The sequence below is a fragment of the Seriola aureovittata genome, chromosome 1 (genome assembly GCF_021018895.1).
Source record: "Seriola aureovittata isolate HTS-2021-v1 ecotype China chromosome 1, ASM2101889v1, whole genome shotgun sequence".
Lineage (NCBI taxonomy): Eukaryota > Metazoa > Chordata > Actinopteri > Carangiformes > Carangidae > Seriola > Seriola aureovittata.
This window is the reverse complement of record NC_079364.1, coordinates 17,873,013-17,899,274: the sequence shown is the minus strand read 5'-3', so window position 1 is coordinate 17,899,274 and position 26,262 is coordinate 17,873,013. Positions and strand designations below refer to the sequence as shown.

The following is a 26,262-nucleotide window of genomic DNA, read 5'->3' as shown; positions in this document are numbered from 1 at the left end:
GCGAGAAAGGTGAAGAGAGGCAGAGAGATGCCGGCTGGTCTTTTGAAATCTCAGTGTTTTTGTTGCAAGCTGCTGGCAGGCAGGTTGGGGTGGGTGGGTGGGGGGTTGAAAACAGAGAGCAAGTGGAAGAGAGGAAGAGAAGTAGGAGGTGAGGGATGAATAATAAGGTGTGTGCACACATGCACTCTCACATACACAGCCGTATCATTTAAAGCCACACAAGGCAAAAAGGCAGGAAGACTGCTCTCTTTGCACAGAGGTGTGTGTGATGTGTTTGTGGTGTGTGTTTGTGTGTGTGTTCAAGACATTGCAAGCGAGCCAGGTCAGAGGGAGATGTACTCTGTTCTCTGCTGTAGCTTTATAATGGAGGCCTGCTGTATAATGACAGCTCAGACACAGGCAATACTGTGTCTCTCTCTTTCAGCTTCTTCATTGATCTCTTGCTCTCTGTCTCTTTGTCTCTCTTTTCTTTTTCTCTCCTTTTGTCTTTTTGCTCTCTCATTCTCCTGTGGAATTGTTCCCTTTGATTCCTCAGCTCTGCAGCCATAGTGCTGCTGTTTCAGGATTTCTCTTATATTATGGTTTTCTCTTTGGTATCGAGTAAAAGAGATGGCACGCATGCGCACAGACAAGAGCTCGCGTGTGTGCGTACACTCACACGTGCGCACACACTCACGCACACATACACATCTATTCTATAGTGCCTGAGGGTAGATTGCTCTGACATCTCATCTCAGAAGTCAAACAAACCTGGAACTACCAGAGCAGGTTTATCCTGCTGTGCTCCTCGATACTGTGTGTGTGTGTGTGTGTGTGTGTGTGTGTGTGTGTGTGTGTGTGTGTGTGTGTGTGTGTGCTTGTGCTTGTGTGTGTGTGCTTGTGCTTGTGCATGTCCAGGTATGTTCAGGATCAGTTTAGGTCTAGGCTCTGGTTTACATATGTATGAGCATTTGTAGACACTCATGAGGTCGGGTCCCTGTTTCTCCTGTTTAACCTCCATGACCTACCCCGCTTTGTGTTTTGGTTGCCTGACCAGATTAAGATCATCCTTTGTTCTTTTTCTTTTTGCAAATTCTTTTTCTTCTTATGGATACTGTGCACGAGTGGTATTTATAGACAGTGAAAAACTAAGAGTTGTGCTTCCTTCTGTCATTCAGTCAGTTACACTAGCTGTCTTTTTTAAGCTCACTTTAGGTTGAAGCATGATAGGGTGGCTGTGGTAGTGGCTGTTTTGCCCATATTACATCCTGTTTTGCTAGGTTAGTTTCATCCACATTGCTGCCTCACCCTCATTTTTTTTTAAATTTTTTATCTATTTTCAGTCAGACATTTCCCTCATGCTGAACCTCTCACCCTCCTCTCATCCTTTTCATCCCCCCGTCAGCATATCTTAAGTCAGGTAGCAAGTCAGTCAGCCAGCCATTCATGATTACACATACTCATCAAGCCATCTCTTACTCCCTCCTGTATCAGTGGCTGAGATACTTTAATCTAAATCATTTCAGCAGAGTGGATGGTTGAACCTGTGTCATCTGTGATCAAAGATCATGATCTGAGTAATGAGGGAGTTTCCACTTATCCACAACAAGACGGCATGGTAGAAAGTGTTGCTTATTTTGAATAGGCGTGCTGGTCCACACAAACAGCAAACGCATTTTACCTGCAGCTCTTCAACCAACCAGTTCACTATGGCCACATCATGTTTGTTATTCTTCCTTGCATTATTTTAAGAAGCTCTAAAAAAAAACAAAAAAATCCCATATTCTGCAATGTTGACCAGTGTTAGTCATCAGTCTTTTGGTATCATAAATCAATCATAATAACAAATTGGGCTAAACTTCTGTAGTTCTGGTTGGCTGCTAGTGAAATGTGAAGCAGGATTAAATGTTTGTCTTGTAACAGCAAATGCAGATCTGAATACAGCAAAGAGGATGTTATCGGAAAGCAGCGAAGATGCTGTTTGTTGGAGGAAAGTAAGAACAGGAATGTGGGAGTGGAACAAAACACCAAACCACAAAGGCGGTTATACCGGCGTTACAAAAATATTCAGAAGTGCTATTCAAAGCCCAGCAAGACTTTAAAAATGGTGCTTCAGTCGCCTGCATGGCCACACAAGTTGAGCCAACCAGTTTATTGCAATGACATTTTTATTGCTCATTTGAGGGCAGACACTGACCGGTTTGGCTCTGTTCCTAAGCAGGACCACAATATTGTGGCATGCCTAAAGTGTGCTATACCAAGCCACTGGAAAAGAGACATCTGCTGCCTCAGTGAAGAGAGGCATGGATACACAGTTAGCTGTAGGCAGTGCAGTTCCAGTCCACACTGTTTTGGACTTGGCCAAGCCAAGGTTTGTGGCTGGATCAGATAGATGGGCCAGTAGCACTGCCCTGCTAGTTTTAACGAGCTGATAGGCAAATCCCATCCTGGTTAAAGATTAACCACTCGCTAGAGCTGCCACTGCATTATCTCCCCACTGGCCAGGGCATACAGGAGCCAAGAGGATTTACTTTTATGTGTGTGTGTGTGTGTGTGTGTGTGTGTGTGTGTGTGTGTGTGTGTGTGTGTGAGAGCGAGAGCGAGAGAGAGGGAGCGAGAGAGAGAGAATAATCTGCATTCCAACCAGCAAAAGGGTGGAACTGTGTGTGACAGTGTGTTTGTTTGACTATGGGAGTTAGTGATCGGCTTTACTTCCAGCAGGGTGTTAAAACTGTGTTTACTGTATGCCATTTAGCAGTCAATCTGCTTTCTGTGTGTGTGTGTGCGCGTGTATGTGTGCTTGTGCGTGTATGTGGGCAGGATCATGTTTGTATGTGGTTTGTTGTAATCTGAATTCCAGTTTTTTTTTTTTTTTTCAGGGCTTTGTTTTGTTTTCCCTTAGGGCCTAACAGCATTTAAAGGGTTAACGACATCAGGAAGTTTGGTGTGTAACCGACTCTTGGGTTGTCAGCAAAAATGTTAAACATTTGAGATCCAAAAGATCTAATTTATTCATACCTCTTTAGATCTTCGCAGCAAGATTCTAAATGTTACAAGTGGATGCAGACTTTGTCCTTTTCATAATCCACAGAAAAATCATTTTAAAATCTATTTTTCTTTTGTTTATCACTCGATTAAATGATAGTGTCATATGCCGTGTCATTAACAGAGGACTCCCCTCTGATTAGCTGGGAGACAATGCCATCTGCTGGATGTTTGAGGAACAAAGGGTAGAGCCTGCTTAAAATACTGACCAAATGTGTTGCAACCGAGTGATGTTAAGAATTGGCGGCGGGCTCAATTATCTGGAAATTCATAAGACATTACTCAGCCTGGGTTGCTTGGATCATGCTATTTATCATAACTTGAGCCGTGACTCGCATGGCTTGTATTTCTCCGGTTTCGAAAGAAATCATGGAAACGAGAGAATAGAAATATACACCCACATAACCTTAGTATCGTCATCAATTTCCACTTAATGCTATTGTGCATGTTTTGATTTTCAGTGCCTTGAAGTAGCAATTGTTTAACCACGCTGTTCTTAATATAAGTGCTAACTCTTCGTTCTTCCAATGTAGGAGCTTTCCGCTGTTATTGTAGGGTCTCCCCAATTTCTTGTAAAGCTTGTTGTATTTTTTGAGCATTTTTACTTTTATTGGACATGACACAGAGGAGGGCAGAGAAATAGGAGATACTAAGCAACAAAGCCAGTTCAAAACAGGGAAGTTGATCAACCAGCAGGACCCTGCCATGAGCTACACTTCTACTTCAGTGCCAGCAGTGGGAGACTGAACAAGCATAATTTTTGGGGAAGCTATGTTATCACCTGCAATCCCCTTAGCCCGTACCTGCCATGATATGGTCGGAAAACACCAACACAGGCAGCAAGAAGACTCTCCTCTCCAAAACCAGCAGGGCGATCTTCATGATGCTAGACAGGGAAAAGAGGTAGTGGAGAGACACAAAGACAGAGCAGAGTGTGGCGGTCCTGTGTTTTCTCAGGGGAGTCGGACCATGGCCTGAGCATCAGAGAGGAGCTTTGTCGGGAGGTGGCCCTTGGCACAATGCTGGCCACCGTGCAGCTTTCCCCCAAAGACAATCTCTTTCCCTGTCATCGCTCTTGCTCACTTGCTCCTTCGCTTGTTCTGAAAAAAGTAACGAGTGACGGAAGGAGGAAATGACTAAAGAAACAACTCATTCACACCCCTGCAATGACAGCAGGACAGACAGAGGGGAAGTCAAACCCACGCTTTTACCCTTTTCCTGAGCCCTCCGCCCCCAAGCACTATTACGCAGTAGTCTCCTCCACCCTGATAACAACTCTTTGTAATTGCAGTGCGTGTATTCGCCGTGTGTGTGTGTGTGTGTGTGTGTGTGTGTGTGTGTGCTGTAAAGGTTTGATAGCACGTCCACATTTTTGATAAGACTTCCTTGTTTGTATGTTATGGTAATGCTTGATTAAGAGAGAATGGATTTCGTTACTTTTACTCCTTACTTTCCAGATGCAGTTGTCATTCTTTCGCTTTAATTTCACTTGACAAGCATTTTCAGTAGTTACATAACCATTATGTTAATAAAGCAGACTGAATTGAGTTGAGGCAGATATTCTAACACCAAAGGTTTTCTTTCTCATGCTGTAGGGCTTGACACAGGCCAGGACATGTCCTCTTTCTTCCTCTTTCCTTCTCTCTCTTTTTCTGTCGAACTGTCTCAAGAAGGGAAGGGCGCCTCAGATATTTGACCTAACCCCCCCTGTTCATCTATATACATGCACACATACACACACACACCCTGCCTGTCGCTCCCCAGCAATGGGGTCAGATGTGGTGACCGGCTGAGCACCCTCCCCTCCTCCTCAGCTCCTCTCCTCTTCTTCCCCTCCCCCTCCTCCAGCTCGCCTTGGCAGGGCATGCATGCCTGTGTCTGTTATCTACAAATGGCTGAGGAATTATAGGTTGAGAGGGGAGGAGGAGGAGTGAGGGAGAGTGTGAGGAGGGAGGGGGGTGGTGGTGGTGGTTGGGGGGGGGGTCATGTGACATCGCAGCAGCTGCTAGGCTAAGAATTTCTGTTTTCTCACTTAGAGAGAGAGAGAGAGAGAGAGAGAGCAAGGAGGGGAGAGATAGGCAGCGTGTGTGGTGTGTTGCTTTGTTAGATAAGCTCTAAACGGTCTTTGTGAGCGGCACCACGAGAGACAGGAAGACAGGCGGGCAGGCAGGCAGGGAGGGAAAGAGACAGGGTGGACGGGCGAGAGGAGATAGATAGACGGAGAGCGAGAGAGAGGAGCAGGAAGATGGTGTGTGTCCTGTCGGCGGCTGCCGGTGTGTGCTGGGCTGGGCTCAACGTGAAGATGCAGCCATGGGGGATCCAGGCAGCTCCACTCCTTTGTGCAGTAAGGAGCTTTGGCCACGCTTTTAATCTATCGGGTGGGGGGGGGGGTCATGAACCACTGCCAGACCTCCGGATGTGTGCCTCTGTGTGTGTTTGTCAAGCTATGTGCTATCTGTTTCTTCTTTCACTACGTTACTCGCATGTGTGTCTGTTAGCGCTGAGGTTTTGTGTGTGTGGTTGGTACAGACTTAAATACACTATACTCTGTGCCTGGATAGTATGTTGGTTTTCGCAAGAAGTTTCTTGTATATTTCTTTTACTACCTTGTCTGACTTTTTCTCACTTTCTCCAAAGAGAGAGGGAGGAGCAGCACTCTTAATGTCTTGACAAAGTCACGTTACCGGACTGAGCAGTTGGTGTGTGGTTTTTACTTGTTTGGCCAGTCTCTCAATGGCGCCGTGTGTGTTGCTCAGACAGTGGTCATTGTTGATTTCCATTATTAATTGTGTCCTGGGTTCATTCGGAGTGCACTGGGTAACTGGGAGGTTACAGGCAGGACAACTCAAGAGGTGTTGGGAATGTTATTCACTCTCTCATGCCTGACTTGCCGCTGTGCGTGTCCACTCAAACACACACACACACACACACACACACACACACACACACACACACACACACACACTCTTACACGGGGTGCTGTGCCTCCGCTCTCTTCTCAGGAGGGAACATGATCTTTTTATAGCCCTCTTAGACTCTTGGGTAAACCCAGATATAACTCCTACTTATCTAATTGTGCTGTTGATATACTGTTAGAAAGCAGCTTTCATTTCAGTGACTGTCTTTGTCTTTGAAGTTGTTGTGTTAGCTGGCAGTTTACTTTGAATTCTGACTTAAGGAGGATTCTCAACAAACCACAGCGTGTGTGTTTTGGTGCAATGGTTAATACCTGTGCCACGCACAATCTACACTAATCTGAACTTTTGCTGTCCTTTGACCCACTCTCAACGCTTGTGCTTGTGCTTGTGTGTGTGTGTGTGTGTGTGTGTGTGTGTGTGTGGTGTGTGTGTGTGGGCACGCGTGTGTGAATGACTGTGTTTTGCCCGAGCACGTAGGGCTATCACACGCCGTTCTGGCGTTTAGGGATTCCACTGACCGAGGGGCTGTCAACACGGTGTCACCTTTCAACACATATGCACGCACGCACACACACACCACACACACATACACGCAGGGAGGAAAGGGACAGCCGTCTCAACGCTCCTCACCCTTTTTCCCCTCTTACAAAAATCTGAAGCTAGAAAGAGACATGACACTAAAAAAACATCATCCTTTTCACTGTTGTTCTCTCTTTAACTCTTCATTTTTGACTGTTGGGCTGAAAGTTTGTGTAATCTTTTTTTGTTCTGCTTGCCAAGTCTCTGATCCCTTGATTCAAGAATTCATTTAAAACTCACTGTTAAAATTCATAAATATCCAGCTGGCATGAGTCACATTTAAAAAATAAATTAATTAGAAATTAAATTAAAAAAGGGGGGGGACACACTCGATGCATAAATGGCGATAACATACAGCATATAATACTCGCAGTATGAAATAAAATCACCCTGATAGTGTTAGAGCATGCTCAGTAGAGGTGTTATGTAAACTCTATGACCATGGACCTCTGGCAGACACACAGCCAGACTGGAGCTCTTAAGAGCAAGGGAGGGTGACCCGCCCTCCTAACCTCTCACCTCTGACCCTAAGCCATACAACCAAAGCCCCTCTGCCCCTCACCAATCCCCATCCACCCCAGCTGTCACAAATAGATACCCAGCACCACACTTTGTCCTGACAATCTCCGTGTCCAAGGAAACCGCTAAGCCTTACTCTTTTCACACATATTTGTCTGCGTTGGTCTTTCCATGTCTCTTGTAGAACATATGTGTGTCTGTATAGCACTGAGGGCAGTACTGGATATTAAACCTTTCCCATTCTTTTCCACTTTGTCCATTTTGTAGGCATGAGCCATGAGCCAAAGTCACCATCGTTAGGAATGATCTCCACGGCGACCCGTACCACGGCGACGGTCAGCCCCCTCACCCCGTCACCTCTCAACGGTTCTATTGTAGCCAATGGAAGCCCGGCGACCCAGTCTGCTCACTCTGGATTCGCTGCAGCCCTCCGTAAACTGGCAAAACAGGCCGAAGAACCTCGAGGTAAAGTCACACCGCATGTAGGGATGTGACACAAGAATTTGCCAATATGCGCAGTAGAGTTCTTGATTTCAGCTGGTCTAAATTTCGTTTTCACCACAGAAAGAATGATAGCAGTTTTCAGCATTGGCATTATACTACTTTCCAGACATGCATCACAAAATGAACCCAAAAAGAAATTGTCCAGTTTAAGTGATCTAGATGTTGATGGTAATAATATTTCTGTTTGACTGTTGTCTAGTCTGAATTAATATACAGACGTAAACTGGTTGTGCAAACGTGCACGTCTTTTTGTGGCTTCTACTGTGCACGCTCATCAGGTGATGGAATTAAGTATTAAGGTTTACTTTAAAAAAAAAAAAAAAAAAATGTTTTTACATGTTATGCTTTGCAGTTTGGTTTTAAATCCTCTTTTCAGTCCTAGTGTCTGACAAAAAATCTTTTGTTGAAAATATTGTGATATCAAACCATGATCCTACAATAATATGAGAACTAAATGTATTGTTACGTCCAGCCACACTGACCCTTACCTGTAAATCTGATGGACTAGGTGTTTTGTACCTCCTGTGCGCTGAACATGTGTGGCTGTATATCTGTTCTTTTTGTGTTTGTGTGTGTGTGGCTGTCATATAGTGTGTGTGTGTGTGTGTGTGTGTGTGTGTGTGTGTGTGTGTGTGTGTGTGTGTGTGTGTGTGTGAATACATGTAGGTGTTATTGTCAGTATGTATAGCTGAGTGCAGAACTGCTAATGGCAATGGAGTGATATCCACACAGAATTGAATTAGTTGGTGTCCCTGGAGATGCGGGGACGAAGAGGAGCCACTCTAGCTGACCCACTTAATGTCCTACGTGTGATTGCACGTACGCTTGGGTGTGCTTGTCAATGCGTGCGTGTGTGTTGGGTCTCCAATTTCCCGTCATACGTTCTTCCTTGTCATTGTCTTTGCACATACACACACATGAAACATGCAGTAGAATTCCCATCTCTCTGAGCTCTGCGCTGTGGTTGTGTGAATATGAAATAAGCATCAGGTGGTTGAATTACTGGTTACTGACTCATACAGTGTTACGTCAGAGCTCAACCCTTTAAGGCTGAAACATGCTTGCTCAAAGATCTATATAAATGTTTTTGTGTAGGTGCTCAGGGAGAGGTTTGTGGGTTTCTTGCTATGTTTTGTAAATTCAACGTTGGCCCCTAACGTACATGCAAGTATGTGCCCAGTGTCTCTTGATTACACACACATAAACATACAAAGTGTACAAAGCAGAATCTACACAGGAGAGTCTCAGTAGGAAGATTCTCATTTTGGAGTTTAATGAGGGTGTGTACGTTTGTCTGGCTTGCGCGTGTGTGTGTGTGTGTGTGTGTGTGTGTGTGTGTGTGTGTGTGTGTGTCTGTGTGTGGCTATATGCCTTGGCTCCAGAGAGGCCCAGCTACCCCAGCTGTCCACCCTTGCTCTGGCTCTTAAATCAGATGGTCCCCTCCTTCCTGTCTTTCCCTGGACACCTTGTTCCCAAGCCCACTGCAGCCTGGGACCCAGAACCAAGCAAATGATTTATTGCCCATAGAGAGAGAGAGAAAGAGAGAGAGAGCGCTCAGCCCTGGCCTCTCCTCACCTCCCTCTCAATCCTTCTACCCTTCATCTCTTTTCATTCCCTCAACCATGCATGCCAGCCCTATTACTTCTTTGCTCTTTCTCTCTCCAAAAGAAAAATCCACTTCCAGAGTCCACCTCCAGCATCTTTTCATTTTAACATACTGTGGACTCCCCTTTTTTCCACTGGAATTGTCCTTCTTATTTCTGTTGCTTCTCCTCCTTTTTATCAGTTGCAGCTGGAGAACACAAAAACTGTGCTCTCTTAGTCATGTTTTTTAATACTTCTGCTTTTTTATTTTGCATTGTATTGGGAGGTGAGAATGAGTGTGCTCTGTTCCATTTGTAATACATGATCTACCGAGGCAGAGAGCTCACGTCTGTGTCTTTGTCATACATACACAAGATCGTGTCTGATAAAGCTCTACCACCTTTATATTAAAAGCACACAAAAGCCCCTTTGTTATTTTTGAGGCCTGCTGACTGTGTGGCCTAGCTGGTGTAGGCAGTGATTTGTGGGTGACTCAGCCATCAGGAATAAGGGGCCACTCTGCCCGTGTTAGGAGCGTCGGGTCTGGGGTGGGGAGAGAGGCATGAGGCCCCTGGAGCTCCAGTCACCTCTCTGTCTGCAGGGCCTGTATTTATAGGCAACACACACCCAAACACCCCCACACATGCAAACAGTTGTCTTTGCAACTGTATAAGCCTTGTGATTTCTTAGCATGCTGCAGCCTGCTGTCCTTTCATTAGCTGCTTTGACTCAACCCCTCTTTCTCTCTGTCTCTCTCACCCTCTGGTTGATGCTTTGAGGTGAGTAGTGCAGTATATATGAGGTGCCATGACTCAGTGTCCTAAGGCCTGGAGGAATTAGTTAGGTTTGTGCACTAGTATCACTGCCACCGGCTGCTGAACTGATTTAAGACCCTGAGCACGGCTGCTGTTTATATACACACCCACACACCCATACACACAGACACATACATCGTCACTTGTCTGTGGCGAGTATAATGAATAGCTCTGTGTACTGAGTGCTGCACTGAAGTGGGGAGGTGATGGATAATGAGTATCAGAGCAGTGTAAAGGACACACTCTCATCCCATGTACACTCGCATAGCATTCACATGTGCGAGCAAACACACACCACGCACAGAGACAGATAACATACTGCCTCAAAAAGGCAGGCCTGCTGATATCTGATTAATTAGGCAGATCCTGGTTTAAGCCTCTCGGTTGCTTCTTCTCACACACTCTCAGACACATACACACCACCAGAATTTCATGACTGCGTTCATACCAACTGTAGTACACTGCCTGGAGAGAGAATGAAGAGAGGGAGAATAAAGGTGTACAAGATAGATGGAGTGAATTGGCTGGAAAAAAGAGGAATCGGAAGTAATTAGTAGATTTGTGAAAACCTGAGGTGTTTGTCAGCTTGCGTGTGTCCGTGTGTGCGTATGTTTGTGTGTGTGTGTGTGTGTACGTGTGTGGCCGGAGGCTCCCCTTGTTTATGGGAGCCCAGAGCATGCTGGGACAGCGGGGCAGTGTGTCTCTGACCCCTCCATCTGGAGCCTGCCTGGAGCTCACACAGCCTCGCTGTGCTCAGTGTGTGTGTGTGTGTGTGTGTGTGTGTGTGTTTCTTGAAGGCAAAACCCTTCAGGCTGTGACTGTCCCTGAAACACTCACAAACAAGCTCATTTGCTTTCCCCTTCTCTCTCTCTCTCTCTGTCTCTCTCTCTCTCTCTCCACACACAGCAACCTTACACCTCTCATGACTCTGTTCAGTAGGGAAGCAGCATTTAAGTATAATATACAGTTTGTAGAGTCAGCAGAAGGCACAGAGATTTGCTCCTCTCATTTCCATCCGCCATCTTGTACCGTCTTCCTTTCCCTCGCTGGCACAGCAACACACACTGCATGCTTCTCCCCTCCCCCCATTCAGTGATGCAGATTACAGGCTTTGTGTTGTGTTGTCAGTGCATGGCCAAGACTGTAGTAGCAGGTGTGTGTGGTGTTTGTGTGCATCAGTGGTTGCTGTGCATCTGTAAGTATGAGTGTGTGTGTGTGTGTGTGTGTGTGTGTGTGTGTGTGTGTGTGTGTGTGTGTGTGGGTGTGTATGAGTGTGTGTGTGTGTGTGTGCGCGCGCACGCGTCTGTTTGAGTGCACGTGTTGAGGCTTGTGCTTGTGCGTGTGCTGGTGGGGTGGCATATGGATGCAGGGTTGGCTGGGCACTGCTATGCACACCAGGTGTGAAATGGACTGTTTAATTAAGTGCTGATGTTGTTGTAATGCATGCTGGGAGGGAGGAGGGTTGAGGAGGAGGGGTAGGGTAGGGTGGGTGTGTTGGCGGGGTGGAGGAGAGCACCTTCTGCCTGGCATAGCTGGTGCTGGCTGTGCTTGGCTGTTTTGGCAAAGGTGGTGGTGGAGGGTGGTAGCACAGGATTGGTAGGGGCCATTTGGCAACACTAAAACATTTTTGTGCAGTGATGTCTTCCTGTCAAGGCTTAGTGATCCAGTGGGATTCACTGCTACAGCTCCTGGGCTCCGCCATTGAATGAAAGAACCTGCTGAAGAGCTGTGGTGACTTCTTTGGCTTTTTGATTGGGTCAGTGGCCGAAGTAAAAGGTGCCATCTATGCAGGGATACTTGGCCACAGCCTCTGACCACAGCTTGGTTTGTTTGTTTGTCGCTGCTGCGTGTGTGTGTGCGCGCGTGCGTGTGTGTGTGTTGGGCTTAGCTTGAGCGGTCAAGTGTGGAGGCAGTCTGGGAGAGTGGGACTGGTAATAGAGGAGGCGATAGAGAAAGGAGCTTCACATTAATCACACACAGCTTGGGACTGAGACAGCACTCTCTTTCTCTCTTTTCCTTTCCTTTCCTTTCCTTCTGTCTCTGCCTCCTGTGTTCTCCCCCTATATCTCGCTCTCGCTCTCTCTCTCTCTCTCTCTGCCTGCAACCCCCCCACCCCCCCACCCCTACCTCACCAAACCACACACACCCCTACACACCAAGCAAGTGACAATCAGTACAGCTAATGAAGTGCAGGTTGAAAGCTGATGAGCCTGTTTTAGACTCTGGGGATGAAGGCTTGTGCTTCACTCCTCCTCTGCCTCCTCTAGCTCCCTGCAGGGCCAGCATGTGTGGCCATCTTCTCTCTGTATGGATGGAAAGGGAGGAGCATATGGCAGAGATGACACCAGCTGAGTGCCAATCAAACACCTCATATATGATTTTTCTCCTATCAGATGGCACAATGATGTGGGGGAGGGGGACTATGGAAATTGGAGCAAGGGGGTTGAAAATGGACAGGAGGAAATCTTGGAGGTTTGATAGAGGAAAGAGGCTTATGGACACACATGTCTGTTCGTGGTTTAAAAAGGAAGATAAGGGGAAATATACATAGATGCACAAATGCAAACATGTAACCACTCTCTCAAACATCTCCCTGAGCCCATACCAGCTGTAAGTATTGTAAATGTGGTTATGAAAAGTGTGCGTTGAGCCTGGTCTATGTCTGGTTGGCAGGTACTTTGTTTGAAGAACAGAAGGAAAAGGAATTAGGGTGTATGAGGAGGTGGTGGGTGGGTGGTGGTTGTGTGGGGTGTTGTGAGAGAGGAGGAGGAAGAGGAGGGAATGATAGAGGAATAATAGAGGAATAATAGCTGTTTGTATTTTTTTATTGTGTGATATACATGTACAGGACGCTTAGAAGTACACAGATTCTGCGAGCTGCAGAAAGAGAATGAAACTGTTGGTAGACGACCCTTGTCTCTTTTATTTCCTTCTTCCCCTCAACTGCTTCTCTTCCTTCTCTCTTAATTATTTAGTCTGCCCTGCGTCTTCTCCAGTCTGCTCTGCCTCTTCATGGAAAATGAGGAGGAAGAGGAGGAGATGGGAAGAGAGGGGTTGAGAGAAATAGATGGAGTAGGGGTCTGTTGCTTAGCAGTTCAGAATCACAGTGATCACCGCCCCTCCTCTCCTCTCTACCTCTACCCTTCCTTCAGCCTTATTTGTTCCCCCATCCTTGTGTATGCATGTTGTGTTTGTGTGTGTGTGTGTGTGTGTCTGTGGTGAGTGAATAGGCTGTGACACTAGAGCTGTATTAAGTGTAGCTCCATTCCCCAGGCTGAGTGGGCTGCTATTGATTGGCCTAGTCTTGCAGGGGAGAGTAATGGCTCTCTGAGGTGAGGTGGGGGGTGGGGGGGGGGTGGGGGGGGGGGGGGGGATTAGGCCACTAATTGCCATTGTGCAGACAAAATATGCCCCCACCCACACACGCAATACCCACCACCCACTCACCCATCTGCACCCCTTATCTCTCTGCTTTCCTCTGCGCTCCATCTCTCGCTTCACCTCTGCCGCACCTCTTTTGCACTCTCACTGGCTGTTTTTTTTTTCCCCAATCACTCCCAATCTCTTATCATTTTTCATTTTCATGTCTCACCCCACATGTATCATCACCATCTTTGCTTCACACATCTTTTTCTTGCCCCCCCCCCAAAACACCCCCCACCCCCACCCTTCACTTGCCGCTCCTACCACCACTCGCACCTCACACATAGATTTTCAGATTTTCTCTAGACTGTCACCTCACTGCCATTATTGATTCTTTCCGTTATTTAGTAGTATTAGTCACAATGAGGTGTTTAAAATCAGTCTATATCTTGACCGCACCTACCATACGTGGACATTGTTAGGTTATGTTGCCATGGAAACCGAAGCAGCGAAGAAATGGCGGTTGGGTGGAGACCTGTGGTTTTTGTTCTGATGGTGATAATTGGAGAGGAAGTAGACCTGAAACTGGCCTGAGGTTTCAGCTGCCTTTTTTTTTCATGGCTGCATGTAAGCACATTGATGCACAAAAGCACACTACCTGCACACGCACACACACACACACACACAAGCACACATCTCCTGCTGTCCTTGCTGCAGCACTGAAGTGTGTGTCCCATTGAGAGGGTTGTGACCCAGTTTGACTGTGTAATGCTGCGCTCGCTCTGAGCAGAGACATACAGCATACTGTACTGTCAAGAGAAGAGGCACAGGCTGGGAGAAGGAGAGAAGAAATGAGAGGAAACTTAGAGACAACACACAGGTTAAAACCTACAGGAGAGTAAAAGAAAAAATAAAGAAAGGAAGGGAAGACAGAAGGATAAAAAAAAAAAAAAGACAGAAGGGAAAAGACAGTGCACACAGTTGAGAGGAAGAGAAGGTGCAGCCTGTATGTGGGGGTGGGTAAAGACGTAATGTTGGAAAACTGAAATTGCAATGATATACCCATGTGAATGTGAGCATATCATGAGAGCTTTGGAACAAGAGAGAGAAAGCGAGATGTGTAGAAAGCGAGGCATGTGACCAGACCGTGACCCTGCGCTACAGGGTTTCCCTGGAGGGCTTTGTTAATGTGGCACAGCTACAGCGCAGCAGAGAAGCTCATTGGGCCAGCTTTTCACCACCTGCTGTGTGTGTGTGTGTGTGTGTGGGGGGGGGGGGGGGGGGGGGGTTCTGTGTGTGGCTGCAAGCTCCACTGACTGTATATACATTCAGTATGGCTATTCACTCTCAAAACAGTGTGTTGTTGTGGTGTGTGTGTATCCTGCATGTCAAGGCTGTGTGACTGTTGCAGGGCTGCTCATCCTGATCACTGTCACTTCATAATAGGAGCCTAGGGCCATCCATCTGGCCCTCTGTGTGTGTGTGTGTGTTATTTGTTACTGTTATAGTGCCGCAAACCTTTTTTATTCCCTTGTGAAGGAGCTACAGGATCCTAGTGTTGTCATATATCCTTTTTATTGGTAGAGCAAAATGCAGACTATTAGTATCTTTACCTCTTATCTACTTTCTTTCATTGTCATTTGTCTGTGTCTTTCTCCAGCTGCGTCCTCCATCAGCAGTGAGTCCTCTCCAGTGTCCTCCCCGGCCACGAACCACAGCTCTCCAGTCAGTACACCCAAGAGGGGTCCCCTTGGTCCAGGGCCTGTCCTGGTTCCCCCAGCTGGCCACAGCGTGCCAAACACTCCACCTGTAGTCACCATTGCTCCAACAAAGACTAGCAACGGCCTCTGGAGGAACGAGGGACGCCAGGTAAAACCTCATTCAAACACCACACTGACCTTTAGCCTGTTATCTATCTTTTTCTCTTACTTCCCTTTTTTTTCTTTCAGCTGCTCTCTCTGAACCCTCAGATTGTTCCGGTGTATTTTCCTTTCTGTCTCTTATCTGGTTATTCTAGCAGCATTCAAATGTTGTTATTCTTCTGCTCGCCTGCTAGCACAAACATGCACGCAGACAGGCTCTCGAGGGATTAATGGATTTTGTAGCTGGCCTGTAACCAATAGTAAGGCATTACGCACTTGACATATGTACAAGTGACATAGCGGGTCTATGAATGTATGCTTCCCCCAAACCCCCCACCCCCCCCCATGGCTCCATGCGTTAAACAATGCCAGCTGCCACTGGGACGTCGAGGTGACAGCCTCAACGGCAGCTAACATCTGTGCCCCTCCAGCCCCCCTCCTACTTAGCCCTCTTGCCCTTGGACAAACCCTCCCAAGTCCCCAGCCTTTAGCCTCCTTACCCCCACCCCCGCACACCCTTCCACACACCTCCAGCCTCACCCTCACCCTCTTCACTCAAGCAGTCAAGTGCATCCTCTGCTTCGTCACCCCGACACCCGCTCTCTGTTACGTAGTGGGAGAGAGAGGGAGAGCTGCTTCCTTTGATAAGGAGTGGATTATGGATTATGGCCTTGCTTTAAGCCTTCTTATCTCAGCTCAGGGGTAATGGTCGAGGCCAACCGCACGCTTATGAACAGTACTCGGCAACACGCGGAAACTGCGAGACACTTTGACGGTTCCCCGGAGACAGAGAGAAGGGGGATAGCAAAGGGTGAGTGAGGAGGTCAGCCAGCCAGCAATGTGTGGTAGCATTCAGGCTATTGTCCCCCCCCCCCCCTCCCTTTACGAAATGACCTCTCCGTAGTTCAAGGGTCAACCAGATCTGGGAGGTGCTGGAGAGACAAGGGAGCTCTCCCAATGTTGTCACCCTTTTTTGCCATTCCTTTAGCATAGCAAGTTTCAAAGAGCAACAGAAGGAATGAAGGCACAGAAACTCCCGCCGCTCCCTTCCACATTTATTATAGCTAAACTCGTGTGTATGTGTGTGCGTTAGTGTGCATTTGCACAATGGTTGTGTGTTTATGTGTGTGTGCATGCGTGTGTGTGTAAGAGGTCAAGCTCAAATTGAAAAGGTCATGTCACTGGGTTTGTGGTGCCTCCAGCAGCTCGGGGCCACCCAGCCGAAGAATGAGGAGGTTAAGGAAGGTGATGTGGACAAGAGGTTGGGATGGAGGGGGCAGAGATTGGGGAGGGGGGGCAACAGTGGGGGATGCGTCATGGAAGCTGGCGTCATAGCATCTCCTCTATTTCCGTGGTGCCGCTTCAGTGAGCACATATAACTCTATGATAACAAAGAGCCACGAGGCTGTAAAGGACACACATACATACCCTCCAACAAAATGTTCCTCTTAAACAAAGATGATGCTGTCTGGAGCTTTGCTAACATCGCTAATTGCCGTACAGGAAGAATGCATTAGGGAAGATGGGCATTTTTACCTTGCCCCTTTGCCCTTTACACTTGTCATTTTCTCTTACCTTCTATGTCTGGTTTTATCATTGGGTTTTTCTGCCAAAATTTATTTTAGTTAAGGTACCCGTGTGCCATTCCCTGATACCCTGTATTTTTCCTTGTGACAGGAATTGCATAGTGTTGAAATAAAGTGTGAGGAACAAAGACAATGGGGACACAAACAGCCAGAAATGAAGATTCAAAGACAAAAGGAGAATCTGACAGAGGCACTAGAAATGCAGAGAAAATAGTTACATACAGAGGCCTCAGTTTGTTCTGTGGATCCCCTGTAAGGCGTCCAAGAAAGCCTGTCTGTTGCTGTGTGTACATATGTGTGCGTCCTGCTTTCTGTGTGTTAGAAGGGTTGATTAGTGTCTCTAGCTGAGATATGAGTCTGTCTTTCAGAGGGGGTGATGGGCAAGGCAGCGAAGGAGGGGGGGCTTGGTGCGTTGGCATTTTGCTTTAATGACTGCAGGAGTCTGCTCCCGCTGCTGCCTGTAATTGCTTTTTAATTGGCAATTTGGATTCATGGCTCCATCTGAGAGGCGTAAACGAGAGCTCTACAATGCGCGGGGTCTCCCAGCCTCACTGGGGGTTACAGGGGCCTGGCTCACACAGGGGAAGATGGCTGTTAATGGCTGTGTCTTTGAGTCTGAGTGCTTGTATTTGTGCTCTGTAGTGTGTATATGGCAGGCTGCTAGTGAATAGTGTGTGTTTGAGAATAGAAGGCTGTGTTTGTTGGCAGGGTGAAAGGTCAAAATGGGATGGCTGGTTGGATGTGTAGGTGCCTGAGTGACTAAGATGCCTCTCTAATGGGAATGAAAGGTTCTGTCTTTGTGGCGTGTGTGCTTTTTCAAGGTTCTGACCTGTTACACCCACACCTTTGCTATAAGCCTGCATCCACACATACATGCACACACATACACAAACAGGGACAAAAAGGTGTGCATACTGCATGGCAGTTATATGGACACATTATCATTGTTTCTACTGTCCTTTTTGTTGATCAGCTCATATTGGAGAGACTTTGCCGGCTTTCAGTGACAGTATGAATTTTAAAAGCAGGAAGCAGAAGCCAGTAGATTGCAAAATTGCCGCAGCGTCACTGTGCTTTGTTGTTTTACAAACATCTTTGCTCCATCCTCTTATGATGGGATTTCTGTGAAATTTGGTGGCAAGGAACAGTTGATTCAATTTTGTGGTAATCTGTTTGGGAATCGCACAAATTGACAGTTATTGAGTCATTTCCATGACCAAACCATGCCCTTGTCATGCACAAACTGTGTGCATGATGCAGGATATTGAACACAGGTTCAACCTGCATTTGATTCACAAAGTTAACCAGATGAATACCAGATAGTCAGCATTCAAGTAGCTTACAGCAAACATTGGGTGATTTTATTTGCTGATCAGGTTCTCATGTTTTGGTGTAAAATAAAAAGGGTCAGTGAAGTTTAGTTTGGTCTACCTGTAGAAATAATTTTCTTTACATGGTTGTTCTATGTTGTGGCGGCTTGATAAATTTTTAGGGTTAAGCTGGGGCACCGACTGAAGCAAAATATGCTACTGAAGCATAGTATAACAGGGTGTTTGCTGCTCTTAACACATAACACAACAAACATGAATAAATAAATAAATACATGGACCTGTAGCATCAGTTGCTTTAGTCAAGCAATGATGACAGCCTCGCTAAACACTTCACTTGATTAGCAAGCTGTGTGAGTGTGGTTATAGCAATTGATTAACTGACAGTCAGACAGTATGATAGAAAGCAGCTTCTCCCATTTTTACAGACATATAAGCGGTCAGCAATGCCTCACCAGTACCTGCCTCAGTACAGCTTTATGACACTCAGGAGGAGAGGAGGAATGCAGTAATACACACCACAGTACATGTGTGCGTGACTTCATCTGCAAGTCAATGTGTGTTAAGATAAGTGATTTGAATAAATGTGTGTATATTTGCCTGCCCCGGGCTTTTACTAACAGTCAGACTTCCAGACAGCCACCCATCAGTTTTTGATAGTGTTGGACACCAAGCTAGGAAAAACCACTTTGTGGAAAAAGATGGGGAAAGAGCAAAGAGCAAACAGAGAGCCCGGCATTCTGTGGTTTGAATGGTACTGTCTGATACTGACTTCTTTTGACATATATGAACCTCTTTTCCAGTTGGCTGCTGATTGGGAAGGAACATCCACCTTCTCCCTGTGCTCATAAAGCTCTGAAAGGACGGGGATGGAACGGGAGGGGGGGGGGGGCTCAGTTATAGGGACGGGAGGTTTGAAGGAATAAAATGCCTTACTGTTTAGTGAAGCGCAACAAACAACAAGGAGTAAACTACTGGAAAGTGGGAGGTCTAAGAAACAAAGGGGGGTGTGGGGAGTCTAAACATTAGAGCCATTTAAGATTGGATGCGCATCAGTGTCAGTCTGGGTCAGTGGCTGCAGAAGAGGACGTGGAGGTAATGGCTCACTAAATAGGATTTGTTTTATCAGAGGCGGTAGTGAGAGAGAGGACAGTGCTGCTGTAAGGTCTCTTTCTAATCCCAGAGGTTAATTTAATGGGGCAAGAAGTGCCCTGTCCCCTTCTCTCATCTTCTTTATCACTTCATCTCAACCTTTCTTTATTTCTATTCCTATTCTATGTAGTTGTTCAACTTCAAGTTGCGTTGCACCATTGCAGTGAAAATCCTCAACTGCATATCCCTCTATAAACAATTTCCTTGTTCGACTTACAAGGGTTGTAAGTCTCCCAGTTCCGCCATTGCATTTGTAGGCAGAGGGAAACCAAAGCTTCAGAAAATTTACTCCCACTCTCACAGCAGGATGTCTTTGTAGCTCTGAAACGGTGTGTGTGCCTGCTGAGTGTGTGTGAGTGTGTGTATGTTTTGTTGTGGGATTGGAGAAGTGAGACCAGGCTTGCTGCCAAAGGGAGAGAGGGAGGTGAAAGAGAAAAAGGAAGAAAGAGAAACAGAGGTAGAAGGATGTTGCTTTTTGAATTTTGTTGTCTTCCCTGAGCACATGCACACGCACACACACACACACTCACACACACACACACACACACACACACACACACACACACACACACACACACACACTGAGCCAAGCTCAAAGTCCCTAGAAGTACTGCTGTTGTACATCTACCATTACCACATCCTCATTGATCATACATACGTCATCTCTTGTTTACAATTAGAGAAAAACAGTGAGGTGATTTTTTGTTTTTTTAATTTTATTTTACCACACTCTGCCTGCTTCCTCCATTTTATCATATATTTTCTTCAGAGAAATGTTGATCCATCTATTTTTACAGGGGTTGTGGTGTGTTTGAGAAAGTGGATGAAAGTGCCTGAGGTTGGAAGAGAGAGGGAGGGAGGCTGCTGCACCCCAAACAGGCCTATTCCCTCCCCTGTCTCCCCTGTCTCCCCCCTCACAGGATGGGCTCCATGAGCACTGACAACCGTGACGGTCACAGGTCCTCACGAACAATGACTAAGATCCTCTCTCTGCATCTCTTTCTTCAGGCTGACTCGGGGCCTCGTGGGGCCAGCAGGGAACGTTTGGGTGCGGAGGGGACCCTCCCCCAGGAAAAGGGTGGCCCCTCAGTCCCTGCCCACCTCCTGGGAAACCCCTATGCCTTTGGCCTCACCCCTGGTGCTGTCATGCAGGATTCACGTTTCCAGCCCCTTAAGTGAGTCACACACTGCTCTGCCTCTTTCTCTGGATTTGCAGTTTTTACATGTTTTCAAAAAAAAATTTTGGCACACTTTGATATACGTGTATGGTCAGTAATTGTTGTTGATATTGTTGATGGGATTGAGATACAATTAGAATTTCGATAGTTTCTTGGTGAAAACTGGTTAAATTGCACAACAGTAAACACGCAAATCAAACTAATCATGGCTTTTCTCTGTTGTGCCCCTACTCTTGTCTTACCTTCAGTCTGCCCAGACAGTTGCCTAATGCAGTGCCCCCTGGTCCTGTACCAGAAGAGTACCTCCGTGGTTTCCGGCCCTATGCCACGACTGAGGATGCCCTCCGTATGCCCTCTTTGCCCTTGGGCCTGGACCCTGCCACTGCAGCCGCTGCAGCTGCCTACTATCACCCCAGCTACCTGCCCCACCCCTCCTTCACACCATACAGGTAGGCCTCTCTATTAATTTGTTTTGTTGACTTGGCACCCATTTCCTCCAAGAGCAAATTGTGCAAACCAGTGCATTTAACTGAACTAAGTATTTGCACTGCTTAGTCTCAGCAATAAACGCAGTGGTGTATAGCTGACCATGAATTCATGTTCCCAGAGGTAAAATATTCCTAATTTGTATATTTATTTAACTGGGGGAGAGATTTTATTGAGTGTAAGAGAGCTGAAGAGAGACATGACTCAGTTACATGGCAGCACAAATAAAAAACATCAGGTTCCAGGTAAACAAAAAGCAAACTGCAGAAAAGAGACAAAATAATCAAACTCACAGTATCAGTATGGACAGCGTGGAAAAAAGTCTGTTGAAACAAAGGTCAGAGAGTATCAGTTAAAACAATGACATTCCAGCACGGAGTATTGGGCTTCCTCTTGGAAACACTTAAGACCAGAGTTTATCATATTGGATGCAATGGCTAAGACTCCTTTTCCTTGTCTTTGCCCAAGCTTGGTTATACCCATGGATAAAACCGGAACATTCAAAAGAGAACCCTGGCTGGTTTTGCCACCTCTATATATGTCTGGAGCTTGTTCACACATGCTTTTTGAGAAATCACCATAAAAGAATCACTGAACTCTTTATACATCTAAAATAAGATGTATCCTGTTCACCACTGTCATTTATGGATTTTGCCTTAAGGAAAACAAGGTTTTCGTTTTTAGGTATTTGTTTGTTTTTTTATAGGGGCAACATCATATAAATAATACAGAGATAAATAGATCATACAGGAAACACCAGCAGTAGGAAATGTATGTGCAATATTTGTTACGTGTGATCGTATGCAAACTGTGTGTGTATGTGTGTGTGCGTGTTGAAAAGGGCCCTGCTTGCTTTGGGCTATCACACAGGCTGCGTGCCCCTGGTCTGTCAACCCAGCAAGATCAGAGGACTGCAGCACCCATCACACACTGCGCTGTAATGGATTTAATGAGGGGATGAGCAGTGGATGTCACACACACACACACACATACAAAAACACACAGTTGTGCATCAACATACAGCACAGTCTCTTGCTAGCTGCTGTGTGGTGATTGAGGTTAGCTGACAGACACCGCTGCTTTCTTGAAAGACGGAAGACCCTGTTATGTTGCTTCTTTGGGAGATGGAGGCACACAGGTTAATGAAAGTGAATGCTGCACTGTCACACGGGGAGACTGACTCCCTCGCTTTCTCTCTTTTCTGTTTTTTTTTTATTATTTTTCTTTTATTTCAATCCTTATCTCCCAGGATGGATGACCCATTCTGCCTCTCTGCTTTGAGGTCACCTTTCTATTCGCTGCCAACAGGGGGAGCTTTACCCCCCATCCATCCCTCTGCTGTTCACATGCACCTACCAGGGGTCCGCTACCCTGGAGATTTCACACACCCTTCACTGTCAGCACTGCAGTCTGAGAGGTAAAGACCCCTTAACTCACACATATATAGACCATGTATAGATATCAGCCGTGGTTATGAATTGTCATTTCTGATTTAACATCCATCTTCTTTCTGCTTCCGTTTCCCTGTCCACTGCGCTTTTTTAGGCTTCAGCTGGAGGATGAGCTGCGGCAGAGAGAGAGGGAGCGCGAACGAGAACGTGAGCGCGAAAAGGAGAGGGAGCGCGAGGCGGAGAGAGAGAAAGAGCGGGAGAGAGAACGGGAGAGGGAGAGAGAACGTGAGAAGGAGCTGGAGAGGGAGAGGGAGCGTGAGCGAGAAAGGGAGCGCGAGAGGGAACGGGAGAAGGAGAGAGAAAGAGAGAAGGAGCTAGAGAGGCAGAAGGAGAGAGCACTGAGGGAGAAGGAGCTGCAGGCATCCAAGGCCATGGAGAGCCACTATCTGGCTGAGCTCCATGCCATAAGGGGGCAGGAGGACCGAACCAAGCCTGAGAGACTCACCCCTAATCGGGCTGGTATGTGTCTGTGCTTCCCTTGTAGCCTCTATAAGCTACAGTTATAATGTTTGTAAAGCAACATTGGCCACACAGTTTTCACAGTTTTCTTTTTATACATTTTATATACTGATTAACTGGTGAATTGAGAAAATAATTGTCAAATGAATATAATCTTTAGTTGCATCCCTAATACCAAAATTCTTTGCACTGACCTCTCCGTCTCTGCAGATAAAACCAAAGAGCCCGCCCTCCCAGCTCCCAAACCCGTACCGCCAGGACTACACTCTTCAATGGTTCAATCCCATCATCCCGTCCCTGGGTTGATCTCAGGCCACGGTCTCTACATGGGCCCCAGCGCTGTGGGGACTGGGCTCCCGGCCTCAATGATTGCTCAGAGGAACAATGAGGAGGAGAGGTGGTTGGCACGGCAACGCAAGCTGCGGCAGGAGAAAGAGGATCGTCAGTACCAGGTGTCTGAATTCCGTCAGCAGGTTCTGGAGCAGCACTTGGACTTGGGCCGGCCAGCTGACGCACCAGATCACAGGACAGACTCGCACAGGTGAAACAACAGACACAAGGCTCTGCTTGTTGTAGTCCATCCAGACAGAGACACAGACAGAAATGTGCTCATTTTCAAACCTGCTTAAAAGTATTTCTTGCCACATAACTCTCTGACACCAAAATGCATGCATGATTTCAGTGCACACATTATTTTTGGGGGTGCTCTCTCTGTTAGCCTGATAGGGACAGTTGTGCCTGTATTTTGAAGCCTCAGATGCTGGCAGGCCTTAGAAGTTTGTTTTCAGGCAGGGTTGGGAAAAAAAAAGATAAACCCTGTCAGAAGCATCACATCTACTCTATTTCTGTCCATGCTACCTTCTAGGTCTGACATGTAGCAAAACATGCAGCTATGTTTAGGTGTTGATGTAGGGTCCTGATGACTGCTGTTCCATGAGAAGTGGGTAGGGGTTTCAAACAGGCAGCGAGTGGGATGGCTAAGATACACAAAGGCTAATTCTCAGCTAATCCTCTCAACCTTGCACAGCGTAAGCCCCCTACTTACCCTCCTTTGTTACTGTGCCTGTGTTTGTGTTGTTGTGTGGGATTCAGAAGTGAGGTTGGGGTTAATGCTGAACCGGGAGGACAGGAGAGACACACGCACACGTCTGATATCAGTAACCCTATGGTATAATCGCAGAATCACAGCTCACAGGCTGCAGATTGCGGATAACACACACATTTGCTCACTCACTCACTCACTCACTCACACACAGAAATGCAAACACAAACAGGAGGCATAGATAATTTGACTGGTCATGCAGCGTGCACTACTGCCAGGTTTTATCTGGAAAGACGCTCCAGACAGTATCCATCCACCATCTGCCTTTCTTTCCTCCTCACTTTTGCTGTTCTTTTTCCACTACCATACCCTTTCTCCTTTTCAAGTCTTCCTTTTCATCCTTGTCCTCACTTTATATATATATATATATATATATATATATTCCTCTTCTCTGTCTTATATCATTAAGTGTTCCCTTTCAAACAGTCTATCGTTCTTCTTCCCCTTCCTGTGTTAGTCCTTTTCTTCTCTGCCTGCCTGTCAGGAAAACATTTCTCCTGGCCTCTTCCCTCGTAGACTGCTCTCTGAACTTGGTCTCTCCTTTCGTGTGTGTGTGTGTGTGTGTGTGTGTGTGTGTGTGTGTGTGTGTGTGTGTGTGTGTGTGTGTGTGTGTGTGTGTGTGTGTGTGTGTGTGTGTGTGTGTGTGCGTGTGCGTGCGTGTGCGTGCCACACTTCAAGGGCCTACCAGATCAAAAACAGGCGGGTATATCTGGAGGACAGTGTGTGCCTTGGCCACATCCTCACTCTGCTCTGGGCTACTCTGTCTGGGCTTGATAACACTGCTTTGCACAGACACACAAACCCACAGACATACTGACAGGGATGACAGGAAATAGACAAGGCATACGAGCCCTTTTGTGTGTCTCTGCATAACATGTGTGACTGGGAAACACTATTTCTCAATTTTAGAAGAGATATGGGAGTCGGACTGTATTTCTAACAGATATGCACAATCCCTGTTCCATTGTATCTCTACAGACCCATAACAAATCACCATGAACCAGGAAGCCGGGATCTCCACCCTCACTTAGGCGCCCCTCCACCCCTCATCTCCCCCAAACCTCCACAGCCACCACGTGAACACCACCCTCCGCCACCCACCACCCTGTGGAACCCTGCATCTCTTATAGAAACAGCCTCAGAGTCCAGACGTAACCACGAGCCCTCAGGGATGGGACACTATGAACTCAGTCGGCTGCCCCCAGGGCCCTCCAAATATGAGGATGGAGCCCGAAGGAGAGATGGGGGAGCAATGGAAAAGTATCCCTCACTGAGAGGTCCTCCGGGCCTGACGGAGCCCAGCACATTCCTCGCTGATCTGGAGAAATCCACCCAGTCCTTCTTCAGCCAGCAGAGGTCATCGCTGTCCCTGTCTAGCCAGTATGAACTGGAGGGGGCTGTGAAAAGCAATGCTGGAATAAAGAGCCTCCAGGGACACCCGGGTCACAGTAGGCATGGACAGGGGCTAGGAATAATTGCCGGGCCAGGGATGGGACAGGTAGCTACACTGGGGATGGGCCCGGAGACGATGCTGATCTATGATGAGTACCTACAACAACACCGAAGGCCTGTCAGCAAGCTGGACCTGGAGGAGAAGAGGAGAAGGGAGGCCAGGGAGAAAGGTACTCACCACAGGCGTACTGTTACACCTGATAAACTGAATTCTCATGTGCTTGGAAAACCATAGACCATATCTTGTTTTATGTAACAAGTCAACTTTTTTTTTTATTTTTAAAAATTTATTTTTTTTAGAGAATTTAAAAGTGGGGCATCAGTAGTGACCTCTGTGTTTTCTGCAGGTTACTACTATGAGCTGGATGACTCATATGATGAGAGTGATGAGGAGGAGGTGAGAGCTCATCTCAGGAGAGTATCAGAGCAGCCCCCACTAAAACTAGAAGACTCCACAGAGGTAAAACACCTGCCAACACATCTAAGTTTTCTGTGCTTTCCATGATGGTAGCACATACAGGCACAAAACATTGCAGTAAGGTGATTTAAAAAAAATAAAATAAATAAAATTTCTTTGCCTCTCTTCACAGAAATTGGAATTTCTGGGAGTGTTTGGCCTGACCACAGTGGGCCGGCGGGATGAGCTGGTGCAGCAGAAGAGAAGGAAGAGAAGGAGGATGCTCAGGGAGCGCAGCCCCTCACCACCTGCCTTGCAATCAAAACGCACTCCTCCTCCCCCTCCTCCTCCTCCACAACTCAGCACGCGCTTCACCCCTGAGGAGATGGACCGAGCGCCAGAGCTGGAGGATAAGAAGCGGTTCCTCACCATGTTCAGACTGTCCCATGTCACTTTGCAGCAGAGAAGAGGTAAGGGAATTTAGAGTAGTGCGCAGATAAAGC

General features: G+C 46.8%; 1 protein-coding gene across 4 annotated transcripts in view; it reads left to right on the top strand.

Annotated features, from left to right (window-relative positions):
* Positions 1–26,262, top strand: part of gse1b (Gse1 coiled-coil protein b) — a 169,554-nt gene that overhangs the window by 136,555 nt on the left and 6,737 nt on the right. For 3 of the 4 annotated variants that reach the window (XM_056372170.1, XM_056372182.1, XM_056372199.1), the window contains 10 exons: positions 7,308–7,505; positions 14,967–15,175; positions 20,243–20,409; positions 20,661–20,861; positions 22,148–22,315; positions 22,444–22,808; positions 23,019–23,349; positions 24,889–25,532; positions 25,710–25,822; positions 25,953–26,229. In XM_056372170.1, the coding sequence (XP_056228145.1) occupies positions 7,308–7,505; positions 14,967–15,175; positions 20,243–20,409; positions 20,661–20,861; positions 22,148–22,315; positions 22,444–22,808; positions 23,019–23,349; positions 24,889–25,532; positions 25,710–25,822; positions 25,953–26,229 (2,673 nt within the window). Of the gene's footprint in view, positions 1–5,107; positions 5,369–7,307; positions 7,506–14,966; positions 15,176–20,242; positions 20,410–20,660; positions 20,862–22,147; positions 22,316–22,443; positions 22,809–23,018; positions 23,350–24,888; positions 25,533–25,709; positions 25,823–25,952; positions 26,230–26,262 lie in introns of those variants that run through there. The other variant, XM_056372190.1, reaches the window with a different exon arrangement.